At 42.7% G+C, this 17,317-nt stretch overlaps 1 protein-coding gene across 1 annotated transcript in view; it reads right to left on the reverse strand.

The window, feature by feature from the left end:
• The window catches only part of C1H12orf75 (chromosome 1 C12orf75 homolog), a 58,028-nt gene extending 43,854 nt beyond the window's left edge, over positions 1 to 14,174 (reverse strand). Inside the window, exon 1 of the mRNA XM_066361210.1 lies at positions 13,985 to 14,174. Coding sequence (XP_066217307.1) covers positions 13,985 to 14,030 — 46 coding nt within the window. The 5' untranslated portion in view covers positions 14,031 to 14,174. The remainder of the gene's footprint in view (positions 1 to 13,984) is intronic.
• Positions 14,175 to 17,317: the final 3,143 nt, after the last annotated feature.

Here is a 17,317-nt window from a genome sequence, read left to right on the forward strand (position 1 = left end):
CGGTTGGCTCAGTGGTAGAGTGTCGGCCTGGAGTGCAGAAGTCCCAGGTTCGATTCCCGGCCAGGGCACACAGGAGAGGCGCCCAGCTGCTTCTCCACCCCTCCCACTCTCCTTCCTCTCTTTCTCTTCCCCTCCCGCAGCCAAGGCTCCATTGGAGCAAAGTTTGCCCGGACACTGAGGATGGCTCTGTGGCCTCTGCCTCAGGCACTAGAATGGCTCTGGTTGCAACAGAGCAATGCCCAGATGGGCAGAGCATCGCCCCCTGGTGGGCATGCCGGAGTCATGTCGGGCGCATGTGGGAGTCTGTCTGACTGCCTCCCCGTTTCCAACTTCGGAAAAATACAAAAAATAAAAAAACTAAAAAACATATATATATATATTAAAAATATATATATATTTAAAAAAATAAAAAACCATACATGTAAACACAGCACTAAGTCTCGCCATAAAAATAGTTCAGTTACTATTAGCAGTCACATTTAACTTAATATCTCAATTTCCATATCTATAAAATGGCCTGGCCTGTGATGGTGTGGTGGATAAAGTGCTGACCTGGAATGCTGAGGTCGCCAGTTCGAAACCCTGGGCTCACCCTGGTCAAGGCACATTTGACAAGCAACCAATGAACAACTAAAGTGAAGCTACTATGAGTTAATAGTTCTTGCTCCTCCAACCCTCCTCTTTCTATAAAATCAATAAATAAAATCTTTAAAAAAATAAAAAGAAACTTCTGCAAAAGTCACAGAAATATGAAAATAAAGGAAGATGTGCTCCAAAATAAGCAAGCAAGTCTGCAAGAAAAGTTATTGTCAAGACTGCAAGGCCTGACCAGGTGGTGGCGCAGTGGATGGAGCATCAACCTGGGACACTGAGGACCCAGGTTCAAAACCCTAAGGTCACCAGCTTGAGTGTGGGGTCATGGGCATGACCCCACGATCGCTAGCTTGAGCCCAAGTTCGCTGGCTTGAGCAAAGCGTCACTCGCTCTGCTATAGCCCCTTGGTCAAGGCACGTATGAGAAAGCAATCAATGAACAACTAAGGTGCCACAACTATGAGTTGATGCTTCTCATCTCTCTCCCTCCCTGTCTGTCTCTCTCTCTCACTATTAAAAAAATAAAAAGACTGCAAAAACTACCCCCCAGTGATGCCAAGTTAGGATCTGTCATACTGCAAATTCAAAGCAGAACGTAAAGATAATCAAGATATGTCTCAAACAAATACTTTAGAGGCTTTTACCAAACCTGAATTTTGTAACAAACTCAGTTCTTCCTTCAGGGAAGAATAATATTTCTGTGTCAAGGCTATCAATTCACTTATATAAATAGAAACTGCTTCGGAATCCGAGATCATAAAAACAAAAAATTCTAACTTAAAAAAAAAAAAAACATAGCCTAAGAAACTCTGCCAACAGTGGGGTATCTGGATAGAAAAAAAATAAACAAATGATTAGTGCCACCAAAAACCCGTGAAAATGAACATTTTACTTCAAAGTCAAAACAAGTATGAGAATCTGGAAGACAGTCTAGAATGAAAATTACATCCGCATTTTCTCATTTTTTTATTTTAATAGAAGAGAATAGGGAACATTTGAGGATTCTGTTGTGGTCAGGGGAGTGGAGAACCAGGCATAATCAGAAACTTCAACTCAGGGAAGTCTTCCAGGGAAAAGAAAGCAGAGATCACAATGTGGGCTGCAAGTCCATTTAGTAATGAAGGGCCATCTAGTACAAGCCACAGGGGGAGCAGAGGGGACAGGAGCCATCCCCCTTCATCTCAGGGATGGCAGTAGGGTGGCAGGAATAGAATGCCATAAAACTGGAAGGCAGAAGGCCCCAATAAAGTCCTATTCCAATATCTGTCTAACAGCCAATAAATCCCTCTGCTTCAGTTTCTAACACTGGGCCAATAAAGGCAGCTGAGGAGACAAAGCACAGTAATGTTTGTGAAATGAGTTTCAAAACAGCCCCGCCTTGTCTCATCAGTGCTCATTTTAATCAGGCACCAGGAACTCTCCATCCACTTGACCTAGAGTGCTCTGTGCTCCAGGAACCCACGCGGCTCTTCCCAGTTGGGTTCAGCATCTAACATCCCAGTAGGTCCCAGGCCTGGTGTTACCTTCCAAAAGGAAGTCAGACATCATTTCTTTGTTCTCAAATGTCCCTCACATCACCATCTATTTAATAATGGTGGGGAGGACAAAGAAGTCAGAAACACTACATCAAGTTCATGATTATAATAGGTGCCTTATTTTGTTTATTTAACTTATTCTGTTTACATGGATTCAAGTGTCCCACTGAATATAACTCCCTCACCCCCTACCCATGTCTCTTTTTACACCCCCTTTGCCCCCTTCCCCCTAACTCCCTCCCCTCTTCCCTCTAGAATTTGCAAAAACATGCATCTTTTTTTTTTAAGCCCGTCAAATTTAGCAGTTGGTTGTATACCAACTTTAGTGACACTAAGTTAATAGGTTCTGATAACCCACTACCATCGGACCAGCCGAAAACATGCATCTTTGAAGCAAGGTAACATGGTGTTAATAAGTTTACAAGGGCAGGAAGAACATGAACCCCCAACACACAATTTCTCAAATTAAAAAAAAGTAATAATGTAATTATTGGAAACCCTCACCAAACCCTCAGAATATCTAGGAATATAAAATGTGAAATACCTTTGTTCAGCAAAACTATAAAATCCTACAATTATTACAAATAGAAGAAAAAATATCATTACCATCCACTGCAACATTTTAATCACATTTTACCTAAATACAAATCATAATTAACCAGATGGAAATCTCTAATTCATGCAAAACCTACTTTGATTAGAACTATTCAAATAGTAGCAAAATCCCATTTGCATTAAATTGTGTTTATGGTTCATGTGATTTGTCATTTATTAAACAAATGTTTACAGTGGTGTGTCCACCTCTTTGTAGGCCCTGGGGACAGAGCAATCATCCCTGTTAGCACCTCTTCACTTCCTGCCAAAATAACTTTTTACTTTTTAAACATAGCCTTGGTGCATTAACATAACGACCTGAGGGGAAATAGAGATGGGGAGAAAAAAAAGATAACCATGTTTCTTGTGGAATAAAAGTACCACAAAATATACAGACCATTAGAATTTTTGTTGGTGAAAAGAGTTAATGCCAATTTTCTAACTGTATAAACAATTATCATAATTTTAAGTATCTTCCTAAAAAGTAGGAGAGAGGGAGTTTTTGCTTTCATAAAAGTATCATATGCAGTTCTAGTGACAAAAAATAATTACAAATAGTTAGAGTATGTAAGGAAGAGCATTTCCTTCTGAAAACAGGGAAATGGTGTTTCACCTGTCCAGGGTGGACAAAAGTAGGTTTACAGTTGTGAGTATGTGAAACACAGAGTATAGCAATTAGACAATAAGACTATGTAAATAATGAAAGCCAGCAACTTGAGCACTTAGAAGATTATATCTAAGTGCCACTGTGGCATTCATTTGAGTTAATAAAGCTATTGTAATAAGCATAACCTACATGTCTTTTTCCATACAAATAACTGTAAACCTACTTTTGCCCACGTGTTGGTTCTTCACAATATCTCATTTCACTGTGATTGTGTATACATTTCACTTTACACACTTCAAAAGATTTCCATATTTTATACGAGTCTCAAAGTCAAAGTCTCAGTTACTTAAGAACGCATAGCAAATTCAATGTGTTCAAACATTCAAAAAACCTAATCTGATATTGTAAAATCACACAAAGGTATTTGGTCTTTAGGCCCCATTCCTGGCTCAGAGCTTCTAAAGCTCTTGGCATTTCCTGAATGATACTCTTATCATTTTTCCTTCTAACGAGGTGATTCTGGGCAAGCCCTCCAATTGCTCTTGGGTGGGATTGGTCATCAGAAAAGCTTGGAACTTTCAACCTGTTCCTCAATCTCCAGGGAGAAGGGAGAGAGAGGCTAAAGACTGAATCACCAATGGCCATTCATTTAATCAGCTGTGCCTACCTAATGAAACTTCCATAAAAAACACCAAACAACAGGGTTCAGATTCTCTGAGTTGGCAAACATGTCCATGTGCCAGGAGGGTGGCATATCCAACTCTGAGGGAGGGGGCCGTAGAAACCCCTCAAAAGTGGTAACCTGGGAACCCAATACTTGTGACTGGAGTCTGCTGTATGGGCACTGAGCCCTTAAACCTGTGGCGGTTGACACTGCATGAAGTTAGTGTCAGGTCTGAGCTGGACTGTGGGACACCCGACTGGTGTCGGAGAAATGGAGAGCTGCATAGTATCAGGGGAGAATCTCATGTATTCTTCATGTTTTATAACATGTTCTATAAAAATCTGGTATCTTAATAAATGAGGCCCTGACAATCCTGAGGTGCTTTATGAATCATATCAAGATTGAATCGTGCTGTTTATGTCAACAAATAATTATTTACATTCCAGGTATAGGGTTAATATTTTCTTATTTTCTAATTTTGTCCCATTCCCAAACAATGACAGAAAAACCTTCTGTATTAGTTCCCCATGGTCACTGTAACAAATAACCACAAATTGGGCAGTGATCAGTTATGCCTTTGGAACTCTGGAGGCCAGAAGAACAAAATCAAGGTGTCAGTGGGTCCACACTCCCTACCGAGGCTTTAGGGAAGAATCCATCCATGCCTCATGGCATCTGGTAGCCATGGGCATTCCTTGGCATTCCCTGGCTTAGGCCATTCACTCTGTCCTAACACCATTTTACCCTCTCTTTATCTGTCTTCCCTTCAGTTTCTTATGGAACACTTAGCATTGGATTTAGGTACCTAACCAGATAATCTAAAATAACCTCCCAATCTCTAAATCTTTAACTTACATAACAAAGGCCCTGTTTTCCATATAAGATAACATTCACCATGTCCTAACAGTAGGATTAGGACAGGGTCTAACTTTTTAGAGATTATCATTCAGTCTACTGCACCTTCTTATCACTGTCTACACCAGGGGTCCCCAAACTTTTTACACAGGGGGCCAGTTCACTGTCCCTCAGACCACTAGAGGGCCGGACTATAAAAAAAACTATGACCTGACCTGTGGTGGCGCAGTGGATAAAGCGTCGACCTGGAAATGCTGAGGTCGCCGGTTCGAAACCCTGGGCTTGCCTGGTCAAGGCACATATGGGAGTTGATGCTTCCAGCTCCTCCCCCCCTTCTCTCTCTCTCTCTCTCCTCTCTCTCTCTCTCTCCATCTCTCCCTTTCCTCTCTAAAATGAATTTTAAAAAAAATTTATAAAAAAAAAAAAACTATGAACAAATCCCTATGCACACTGCACATATCTTATTTTAAAGTAAAAAAACAAAACAGAAACAAATACAATATTTAAAATAAAGACCAAGTAAAATTAAATCAACAACTGACCAGTATTTCAATGGGAACTATGGGCCTGCTTTTGGCTAATGAGATGGTCAATGTCCGATTCCATATTTGTCACTGCTATCTGTAACAAGTGATATGACGCGCTTCCAGAGCTGTGATGGGTGCGTCCCACGTCACCGGAAGTAGTACTGTACGTGAGCGACGCCCACTTTGCGGTGCCGCCACATACTGTGCTCCTCTCACTGACCACCAATGAAAGAGGTACCCCTTCCGGAAGTACAGTGGGGGCCGGATAAATGGCCTCAGGGGGCCGCATGTGGCCCGCGGGCCATAGTTTGGGGACCCCTGGTCTACACCAACCCTCCAAAACCAGAAATCTCTTTTGAAAAGAAATATGTAGCAAAGTTAAAATCTGAGGGAGAATTAAATTTATATAACATATCATACATTCCACAAGCACAAACAAAATTGTATTCCTAATGAATGATAAAGCAAGCCAGCTGCAAGATACTACTACATCAGTTCAGTAATTTTGATCTTGGTTCCTACAGACAGATGTCCCTTTTAAATCTTATCAGTCTCATAAGTTAAGAAGAGTGAGCCATAGTGCCCACCATGTTTTAAATATTTTTCAGATTCATATACTTATTGTTATGAGTTCCCCAAACATGCCAAGTTCTAATATAAAGAAAATATTTCTTTTTTAAAGGAAGGTCACATACATTTTTACATTTGAAAAAAAATAATCTATTAATGCCTTTTTTCATCACTAGTCTATATGCACCTTACAGAGTTTATGTAACATACTGGAAAGAGTCACACAAGTAAATGAATTATTAAATTACATGTTAAATAATATTTCTTCAGACTAAGTGATGATTCTTTAAAAACACACACCAAAAAAATACAAGTATATACATAATTTCTAAAAAGTACGAAGGATTTATAAATCAGTCTTCTTTCACCATAAATGGTAAGAAACAAAAGATTATGGCTCTTATGGGAAATCGTAAAAATATGCAGGAATGTTTTACTCTTTATTTGCTTTATAAAAAAGCCCCTCTGAGAACTGTAGAAGCATGACTACAGAAAAACAAACAAAATTCTCTTAATTTTGACAGCTTGCTAAATCTATTCTGACCCACAACAGTTCTAAATCTATGTCATAGTCTCTCTCAGTCTGGCCCAAAGAACTAGAATAATAGTTGTTCAGTTCATCCAGAGCACTATTTATTTTTCAAGATGCCAACAAAAGACACAGATTCCTAAGACATTTCTTCAATAATGTAAAAAAAACATGCAGGTCAATGTATCCTAGAAATATCAAATTATATTAATGAACGCAGATCTCTTGCTTACAGGTTTCCTGGTTCAGTAGGTACGCCTAGGTAGAGAAATATTAATGAAGGTAGCCATGTAAGTACACAACTAAAGTACCACATTACCACATTGACATTTAGTTGCTATAATTTAAGCTATGTCTATACTGAGCTAGCTATATGAACTATGCATAGTTCATGGCAGAACTGCATAATTTACTTTGGTCATCTTTATGAACCACTCATGTGATTGCAAGGTCAATTGGGGGAAGCTGGAACAAGTAAACTTGCTGATTCTGTCAGACCAGTGGTGATGGCTGAGAGCGGTATCTCCACATCTTCGCCATTCACCCTCACTCAAAGGAGCTCCATCCAAGAGTATATTGATCACCTGCATCTTCCTGCCTGCCCTTTAGAGGTAGTAGCATCTCCTTCCAGTTACCCAGGCTTTACCAGTTTGAGTTTACTTTCACTTCCCCCTCCTCCTCCCTCCTTGACTTGAAGTTCACCCTCAGCCTGGCTGTCTTCCAGGGGTCTCTGAAATCAACACGTCCACCATCCGGGCCCTTGTCACTCCACTGATGCCAGAAAACAGCAGCTCTAATTTATGTCTAATTTATGCTCGTTCTTTCCTCTACACCAGCTATGAATGTCTTATTTAATAATAAATAGTATATTAAGCATTTAACAATATACAAAGCACTGTACATACATTAACTCAGTAAATCTCGAGTCAGTTCCATAATTACTCCCCCATGACAGTTGAGGAAACTAAGGCACAGTTTAAACAAGTTACCCAAGGTCATGCAGCCAATCAAGACAAAAGCAGGATTTGCTATGACAAAATGACAAAAGTCTCTCTGTCCTCCCCACCCCCATCCTAACCATTCCTACCTCCTTCGCAACACCCTGGGACCAATATGAACTACAAAAGCAGGTCAGGCCAGGCTTCTCCCTGCCTTGGAAAGCAGCAAGCCCATTTCTGTCCCTCTGATTTCACACAGTACTAAAAAAGCCCTCCCTCCTGTTCTCTCAAAAATTGCCACGCCAGTCACAGTGTTCCCACATAATTTACACTTACTTACATTTGTATCATCTCATTTCCCCAAATATACTCATTCATTCAACAAAAATGTTTTTGAGGGCCAAAAAAATTCCTTTGAACGTTTGGATACTGATCTGGAGCTGAGGGCACAGCTGTGAACAGGATGCCTGGGGCTTGCATCAGGCCCACATTTGGGGGGTGGGAGGACAACAGAGACAACAAACACCAGCTCTCCAGCAGAGTGTTTGGGATGGGGGGGAACAGGAGAGGTCAGCATGTTTAAAGAACAGAAAGAAGGCTGGTGGGGCTAGGGCCTAAGTAAGCTGAGGAGCACAAGACAACACGACTTCTTGATGATATCAACAAAATTGTCTAGTATTGGCCCTGGCCAGTTGGCCCAGCGGTAGAGCATCGGCCCAGCGTGTGGATGTCCGGGTTCAATTCCCAGCCAGGGCACACAGGAGAAGTACCAGTCTGCTTCTCTACCCCTCCCCCTCTCATTTCTCTCTCTAGCTCACTCTCTTCTCTTCCCCTCCTGCAGCAGCCATGGCTCAACTGGAGTGAGTTAGACCTGGGTGTTGAGGACAGCTTCATGGTCTCCACCTCAGGTGCTAAAACATGGCTGCGGTTGCAACAGAGCAAGGCCCCCAATGGGCAGAGCATCGCCCCCTAGTGGGCTTGCTGGATGAATCCCGGTTAGGACACATGCAGGAGTCTGTCTCTGCCTCCCCTCCTCTCACTAAAATTTTAAATAAATAAATAAATAAATAATTGTATAGTATCTCCCCAGTATTCAGCCTGGACTAATGCTAAGCACAGGGGCAGCATTTCAATACTACCAAAGCATTTGTAAATACAGACTGGACTAGACAGCTATAAAAGAGAATGTAGTAATCTATCTAACTGGGAATGAGAATAACTAATCTAAGTAACTGGACCCAAAAGAATTATAGAAATTCCCTAGGCTAACTTATAAAATGGAAAAAAAAATTATTAAACGTCTCCTCCTCCTGACTATTGTTATATAAATAGCAGTGGAACCATGATAGAAGCAGTCTGGTAATAAACTGCTCACAAAGTTATGGTTAGATAGTTGCCAGTTACATACCTCTGCTAGAAAAACTACAACTAACCAATTCAATCAACTATCATAAGCAGAATACTTCTGAAATAACTGTGCTGCTACAAGTAATTTCTACAGCCTTTGCCTGCACTGAAATATGCTTTAGTAGATAGATATCTGGAACCATCCAAACTCTTAAGGGACTTTCTGGATTACATTACGGACTCACTTAACAATCTATGTGTACAACCGTGTAAGAGGGAATGACTGACCTGTTTGAAATCACTGCCTTGAATGCAGGCTTGCTCATTTCTCTGCCTGCTTAGGGAATATGTTCAAAGAAAAACGAAGGGAGAGAGAATCTGATGGCTGAGAGGGAGAGGTGGGGGTTGGGGAACAGAGACAGAAAGCAAAAGCTCCCTGCCTTACAGCAGATGCAACCCTTTAAAATAAACTATTTAATTCACATATTTCTCTATAGCAGCGGTTCTCAACCTGTGAGTCGCGACCCCGGCAGGGGTCGAACGACCAAAACACAGGGGTCGCCTAAAGCCATCGGAAATACACATTTTAAAATGTATTGTATAATAAATATGTATTTTCCGATGGCTTTAGGCGACCCCTGTGTTTTGGTCGTTCAACTCCTGCCGGGGTCGCGACCCACACGTTGAGAACCGCTGCTCTATAGTTTAGGGTCTAGACCAGGCATGGCCAACAGTTTTTGTCCCCGGGCCAGATTAGAAAGAAAACTTTTTTCACGGGCCGGATGAAATATTAAAATTAAAAAATGTTAAATACAAAAACGATTCATTTAAGTAAACAAAATTTTATTATGTAATTTGTTTATGAATAAATGTAAGTGAGTGAAAAAAATTTTAATATACAATATTATTTTAATAAAAATATAATTACATACCGTATAAATATCCAAACTGTATCGCAATCAATCAAAACAATATATAATTAATAGAATGAGCTTGAAGGGGTTATATCACAAATAAAACAATTACTTCGTTTTACAAACAGCCTGGGCGCATTTTCAGTTATCAACTGCAGCTATTGTCTATGCTACAATGCCACTTGATTCAGCACATTTGACCACAAAAATAACGAATTGTTTGACCTTGGGTGTGCACTGGCAAACTCCGCCTAAAAGAATGTGGGTTTCACATTGCTGCTAAACGTCTAACAGTTCATATCGAGTACATATGAGTACAAAAGTTGTAAATCTTTATAATGGAATTTTTTAAAAAAATAAAGAAGTATCATGAATCCATTTGACCAATTATTGGAAGTTAACCCTAGATTAGTCACACGCAGAATTCTTTTCCGCATATCACTGTCTTCTTAAATATCTCGATTTGCAATAATCAAAGATGCTTCCGCTTCTGAGTAGCTGAGATTTTAAAGTAGCGGAGAATATTAAAAATTTAATCACGGGCCGCATAAACTTATTACGCGGGCGGGATCCAGCCCAAGGGCCGTATGTTAGCCATGCCTGGTCTAGACTGCAGAAGATGCAGGAAAAATGTACTGAATCATCGCTGAATGAAAAATACAAGAAGCCGTCCTTTTACTATAGCTCTCGGTAGGGAAAAATCAAATTCCTCCATTGAGAAAGGGATCTTCCTAGAACATTAAAATGGAGAAAGCTCTTGTGTAATCGAAATGGTTCTCATGATACCGTGTACCAGGCATCCCCAAACTACGGCCCGCGGGCCACATGCAGCCCCCTCAGACCATTTATCCGGCCCCCTGCCACACTTCCAGAAGAGGCACCTCTTTCATTGGTGGTCAGTGAGAGGAGCACTGTATGTGGCAGCCCTCCAACAGTCTGAGGGACAGTGAACTGGCCCCCTGTGTAAAAAGTTTGGGGACCCCTGGTAGACTGACAGCTGAGCTCCTCCTCCAGAAGCCTTCTCTGATTGAACTACATCATTCAAAACGTCCTGGCCACATGGATGTTCAATGTGAATTCTATCTGCTTTGCAGTTGTTCTCAAAGGTTAACCTTCCTACCTAGACTATTGACTTCTCAGGAGCAAGAAAGTTTGATTTCATTCTGCAACCACCATTACTGGCTGCCCCAACCCTTCTCCTAACTTCCTAGTACAGTGCTCTGCACCTAGAGGAGGTGTGTTGACATTAGACAGCTCCTGTGAAGGAAATCTAACTGAATGATTTAGAGCCTGGCTGATGATCTAAGGCCGATTTCTTCTGACCATTGACCATTTTACTGCATATCAGTTTCTCCACATAGGGGACATACTGAATCAAATTTACTCAAGTACACTACTAAATACCAATGTGTCATATTAACCAATTCCACCAGACAAAAGCCAAGAAAAGCAGTTGTCCAGATAACTCAGGGAAAGGAGAAACAATGATCTGGTTTTACCTGAATTACTTAGGGAGTAAAACAGGGCTTATAATGGAGATTTCAGGTTTGGGAGCATTATGATAATGGGCCAATGTTTCCTTTGAAAGTGGATTTGCCATGTTCTTACAGAAAAATACTAAGGAAAAGCCATTTCACCTCCACATGGTAATATTCCACTACTCTATAATAAATACAATACAGAGTGCTCTCACTCTGGAACTCAAAAAAAAGTGCAACTGAAATGGCCACAGCAACCAGCACAGTGCCAAAGTCCAGATTAAGCCTCACTCTCTAGGCTCAAGTTCAGCATCCTTCCCATTACCTCTCTCTGCACTTTTGTTGCTGAAAAGCTTAAATATGGCTATTGAACTGTATGGTCCTGGGACATTTCAGAAGTTGAACATTGTAAGTACCTGGAACACAGGAACAGCATCTATTTAATGCATTTCATTGCCCCCGGGTTCAGTACTATAAGTTTGCAGCTCGGTCAATAGCATAGTTGACACTGATGTTAAAGTTCACAATTGAAAGAAATTTAAAAACCTTTGAACCCTGGTTTTTGTTTTTTGTTTTTGTTTTTTTTGCCCTGTCATCTTTCATCCCTATGCATGACCTTTCTGAAACTAAAGTCTTACCACCAGATTACAGAAAACTTCAAAATAACCACGACCAAATCCCCAAGTGAGCCAGTTGGACTCACCAGCAGGGAAATGTTTGGGGAATGACTTCTCAAAGACAAGGGCAGATCCCTCAAAGAGGTGATGCAGTAACTCCCTGTTCGTGATGTTTTCTTTTCCTTAATGTTTCACAGTCTGCAGGCTATCTTGCTCTTCCCTGAACATAAAGTAATTTTTAGCAAAGAGCAAGCTAGAGGAGAGAACAGCATGCTCTTGCATGAGCTGTCCTTCATAAACAAAAGGATACTCATCAAGAAGACATGAGTTCTGCATGGTTTTCTTCAACATAACTGTACCTCCCTTCATGTACTAAAGGATGTACTCCTGGGGGGTAAACAAATAAAAAGATCAACCAGATACATGTAAAGAGAATCATATTTTCCCATTTTCTTACATTACCACTTCAGAGCCACCTTATCATCATTCTGAATTAGCAATGGGGCTCCTCCCCCCATCCCCACAGCTCATAAGCAGTTCAGTAATAAAAATGCAAATGAACTAAACTGCCTCCACTTTAAAGAAAATCTGTTACAAATCCTTCTTACCTTTTTTTTTTAACATGGATAACTGTCCTTAACTTTTTGTTAAGTAGGGTGGGTGTACATACAGTGGCTGACATAGGGCCACAGGGCATGTTAGACTGAGAAATATAATTCATGGTGTGGGATGTGGCCTTGACATTGTTCCACGTCTCCATGCAGAGCTCTCAGGCCACTCTCAAGAATTTTGTTCTTGCCCTCCTTAGCATAAGGCTCTAACTAAGGTGTGTCACTATTATCTGAATTGAAAAGATTTGTTCCCTAGTGGCTCTCTGTACACATTACACGGATAGGAATTTAATTCAAGATAATAAAGGTTACCTGGAAGAGATAAACTTTTGAATAAATCATTACCTGGGCTCATTCACAGCTCTAGGACTAGAATCCCACATATTTTAGCACCTTCTCTTAATATATTCCACATATGAGGCCACCGACAACCAAGGATGAAAAACAAACTTGGCCAACTAACTGAGCAGATTTCCACAGCTGATCCAGTCTATGAGCGTCAAAATAAACTTTAAAATAAACAAGCAAATAAGTCTTGGGTTTTAAAACTGCATTTTCCACCGTGATTTGAGTTAAAGAAAGTGACACCTCAAGGTCACAAAGTCATTGACAGGGTAGCCACCCCCACCTAGGAAATACTGCAGCATCAGACCGCTGTTTACATTTGCTGGTTGGGATGGGATGTGGCATCTGATTGATCTCGGTTGGAGGAGATACAAGTTCTTTATCCTAACAGAGACTAAAATAGGTCAGCAGATAATACTCAAAACAGATCCAGACTCTTAAATCAGGAGGCACTAGCTGGGTTCAAGGGAAGGATTGGATTTTTTAAATAAGTCACTTGATACAAAGCCTGGTGACTAGGGGAATCCAGAAAAAACTCGCTGCCAATCAACAAAATGAAGTGATGTAAAAAGAAGTTTCGGTATGTTTTTTTTTTTAAAGAAAAATATAGGAACAGATCACTGCTAACACTAAAACTCCATCAGATACCTGAAGCTTCCTGTGTACTGCAACCTCTCAGAGAAATCCCACAAAAGGACCAGCAGGTCTTAAACATCAAGACTGACTAGGATGAATATTTAGAGCCTGTCTGCAGTTCTCAACCCCACTCGCATCCCCACAGCAGCACCACCAAATAAAAGTCCTGAACTGTTGTGCTACACTTTTCCAGGTGCAGCGCCTGGGTTCCGAGGGGCTGGGGGCGAGGCTCAGGGGGTGCGAGTGTAGGAGCGCAGGGCACGGACACACACCACCACTAGGAACCCTCTCCCCTAGGAGAATGCCCAGCCTACACGCTGCAGGGGAGCCCCGCCGCCAGTCCTTCCAGCGCTCCCTCTGCAGGATCACCCTGCAGGCTCTCCTCGTCCAGGCGTGTCCGCCCCCGCGCGGGGGAAATGCCCTGCTTTCAATGGTTCCAAAAGCGGGCGGTGTGCTCCAGTCCCGAAAAAGAGGACGGGCACGGGGGCTGCACGCCCTCCCTCTCCGGCTCCCTCCATCCTACCGCCTTTCTCCTGGTCTCTCTCGCCCAGGTGGTCCGCCCTGCTGACTCCCCATCGCCCCCGCGTCGCCGCCCCACGCCCCCCGGCAGCCGGTTGAGCTCACCTCGGCCCGAGCCCGCGCTGGTGGCAGTGGAGTTCCCGCAGCCCATCGCGCCGCTGGCCGGAGAAGCGGCGCTTACAGCTGGCGGCCGCAGGTCCTGGGGGCGGAGACGGAGGAGGGCGGCGCGCCCCGAGCAGGAGGCCGGCGGCCGTGGGGGGTGGGGGAGCGGTGCGCGGGACTGGGGGTGCGAGGGCCCTTCCCGCCACCCACGCGCGCGGGCCAGGGCGCGGCGGAAAGCGCCGGGCACCCTAGCCCACGCCCTGCTCCTGGACCCCGCCGGGTCCACCCGTCACCTCGGCAACCACAACGCCGGCCAATCCGCAGCCTCCTGCGGACTCCCCGGCCGGACATTGGTCGTCATTAAGAGGGGGCGGGAGTTTAAACTGGGTTTGGGGCATGGGCGAGGCTGAGGGGCGTGGCCGGTGTGGGCGCGGGGCTGCGACCAAGGTGTAGATATCTGCCCACTCTTTACAGGCTCTTTCCCTTATTTTTTTTTTCTTTTCCACTTCTCCTCCCTTCTCCAGGGTGTGGGGAGCAGAGGAAGTGGCAGGGAACACCTGTTTTGCGCACAGTGGGAGCCTAATAAATGTTATTGACTGTATGATGTTCATATCTGAAGCCAAACCAAAATTCATTTCTGCTTTAACAGAAAGCTAATGCATCTCAGTTCGCCCATCCACACTGGCCAATAAAGAACAGAAATATTCCCCACATTGGTCATATTAACTTATTCCACTTTGAGTTAATGATAGAACTGTGAATTCACATGGCACCTTTCAACCTAATAGTTGGGAGATTGTCACTGGAGTCAGGTTGTCTGGGCTAAAATCCCCGCTCTGCCCCTACTGACCTCAGCAAAGTTGCTTAACCCATCAGTGTATCAGTTGTTTTACCTGTAAAATGGGAATAACTCAGATACACGGGTAAAGCACCTAACACAGCATCTGCTCCCAAATAAATGTCAGCTATTCTTCTTGTCTTTAAGTCTATTACAAAGGAATACTAATTCCCTGAAGGTAAGGACTAGCTGATTTATCACAATGTCCTGGCTCATATGACAGACTTAGTAAATGTTTTGTGAGATGAATTCAAGCCAGGAATTAAATCTCCATTTTAAATCCATTTAATATTTATAGAGAGCCTAGCCTGTGCCAAGTCCTTTGTTAAAATTAAGTTCCAAGGATACAATTATGTGGGAGCCAGTCTAACCAGCCAGACTGATTATAAACAAATTAATTACAATATAGCAGGGATGTTACCAGAGGAACACAGGGTACTATGGGAGCCCAGAGGGTACTGGCATACTGGTGAAAAGACTTTCCTGAAACCATAAAGTTGTGTTTAGAGAACACGTTGAAGCAAAGCCAAGGCCTTAGTGGACTTCAAGGCAATAGTGAGGACTGGGTAATCCTATCAACTCATTATACAAAAGATACGCCATCCACCATTTGAAAATTAGGTATGCCTGGACATGTGCTGAGATGGTAGTTAATTCTTGGACAAATAAAGGTGTTTTTGAGTTGTTTAACTTCTAGAAGCATTGTTTCTTTACCTGGGCCTCCACTATCTTGGTTCATTGGCCAGTTCCATGCAAATCCAGTATCAGTGGGAAGGAAGGGGGACTATCAAACAGCCCAAAGAATTACTCTTGTTTATTTCTGGGCTGTCTGACACTGGACTCCAGACCTAGGACACTTATAAAAAAAAAAAAAGAAGAAGAAGAAAAAAAATCCTGACATCCAGAAACTAGCCTGACACTCACAACTAAGCCTCCGTGTTCTCCCATTAAACACAGTTGTGCAGACACCAGTATCAGTCAAGGCCACTTTATAACTGTGCTAAAGTAAGACCAAAAAAAAAAGAGCACTCAGTCATCCTGTGTAGGTATGACAAAAACAAGGTCACTGGTAAACCACAAAACACCAAAGACCACACAATCCTGGCTGATCTAAATGACTGTTACCTGCTTACTGGTTATACTTTCAGCCCCATGGCAGTCTTCCTGCCTATTAGATGAGATTTATTAAGAATATTCCATCACAGGCTCTGGCTGGTTTGCTCAGTGGATAGAACAACCATCTGCTTCTCTCCCCCTTTTCTTCCTCTTCCCCTCTTGCCACCAGCGGCTTGATTGGTTCAAGCATCGGTCCCAGGCACTAAAGATAGCTCGGTTAATTTGAGCATCGGCTCCAGACAGGGGTTGCTGGGTGGATTCTGGTCAGGGCTTAGGCAGGAGTCTATCTCCCCTCCTCTCACTTAAAAAAAGAAAAAGAAAAAGATAATTTCAGACACTATAAACTCAATGGGAGATAAAATAAGGTAGAGCACTAGAAAAGGTGACTAGAGGAAGAAGAAGGGATGTTATTTTAGGCAGGATAGTCAGGAAAGGCCTTCCAGAGGAAGGGGTATTTTAGCTGAGGTCTGATTGATGAGAACAGATTAGACATGTAAAGACTAAGAAAAGAGTATTTCAGGCAGAGGTAATGGAAAATGCAAGAGCCCTGAAGCAGGAATATGCTGGGTATGTTGCATAAACAGGAAAAGGTCAGGATGCCTAGGCTAAGACAGCGATAAAGGAGGGTAGTTGGAAAGGTAGGTCAGATCACACTGAGTATGATGGGCTTTGTAAGGAGCTAAAATTTTATTTAAAGGGCAATGTAGGGCCCTGGCCAGTTGGCTCAGTGGTAGAGCGTTGGCCTGGCATGCAGGAGTCCCGGGTTCGATTCCCGGCCAGGGCACACAGGAGGGGCACCAGTCTGCTTCTCCACCCCTCCCCCTTTCCTTCCTCTCTGTCTCTCTCTTTCCCTCCTGCAGCCAAGGCTCCATTGGAGCAGCGTTTGCCCGGGCGCTGAGGATGGCTCTGTGGCCTCTGCCTCAGGCGCTAGAATGGCTCTGATTGCAGCAGAGTGACGCCCCAAGATGGGCAGAGCATTGCCTCCTGGTGGGCGTGCGGGGTGGATCCCGGTCGGGCGCATGCGGGAGTCTGTCTGACTGCCTGCCCGTTTCTGGCTTCGGAAAAATACAAAAAAAAAAAAAAATAAAAAAAAAAAAAAAAAAATAAATAAAGGGCAATGTAGTCATTTGATGAGACAGTGTATGATAAGTTCTTAATAAAGTGACAAGCATATAAGTGCCCCATAAATGTCAGTCATCTCCCTAATGTGGAGTAAAGGAGTAGCCCAGTGTTTCCTTTTTCCTTTTTAGGAATTTGTTTCATTTGATAGACAATGGTTGATTGCATTTGGATGTTTTTTAAATACAATGAGTCAAAAGAAAATTATTTCTACGGGAAATGTCTGAGATTTTACTGCTTATATTTTCTTCTGGGATTTTTAT

Source organism: Saccopteryx leptura, chromosome 1, assembly GCF_036850995.1.
Source record: "Saccopteryx leptura isolate mSacLep1 chromosome 1, mSacLep1_pri_phased_curated, whole genome shotgun sequence".
Classification (NCBI taxonomy): Eukaryota; Metazoa; Chordata; class Mammalia; order Chiroptera; family Emballonuridae; genus Saccopteryx; species Saccopteryx leptura.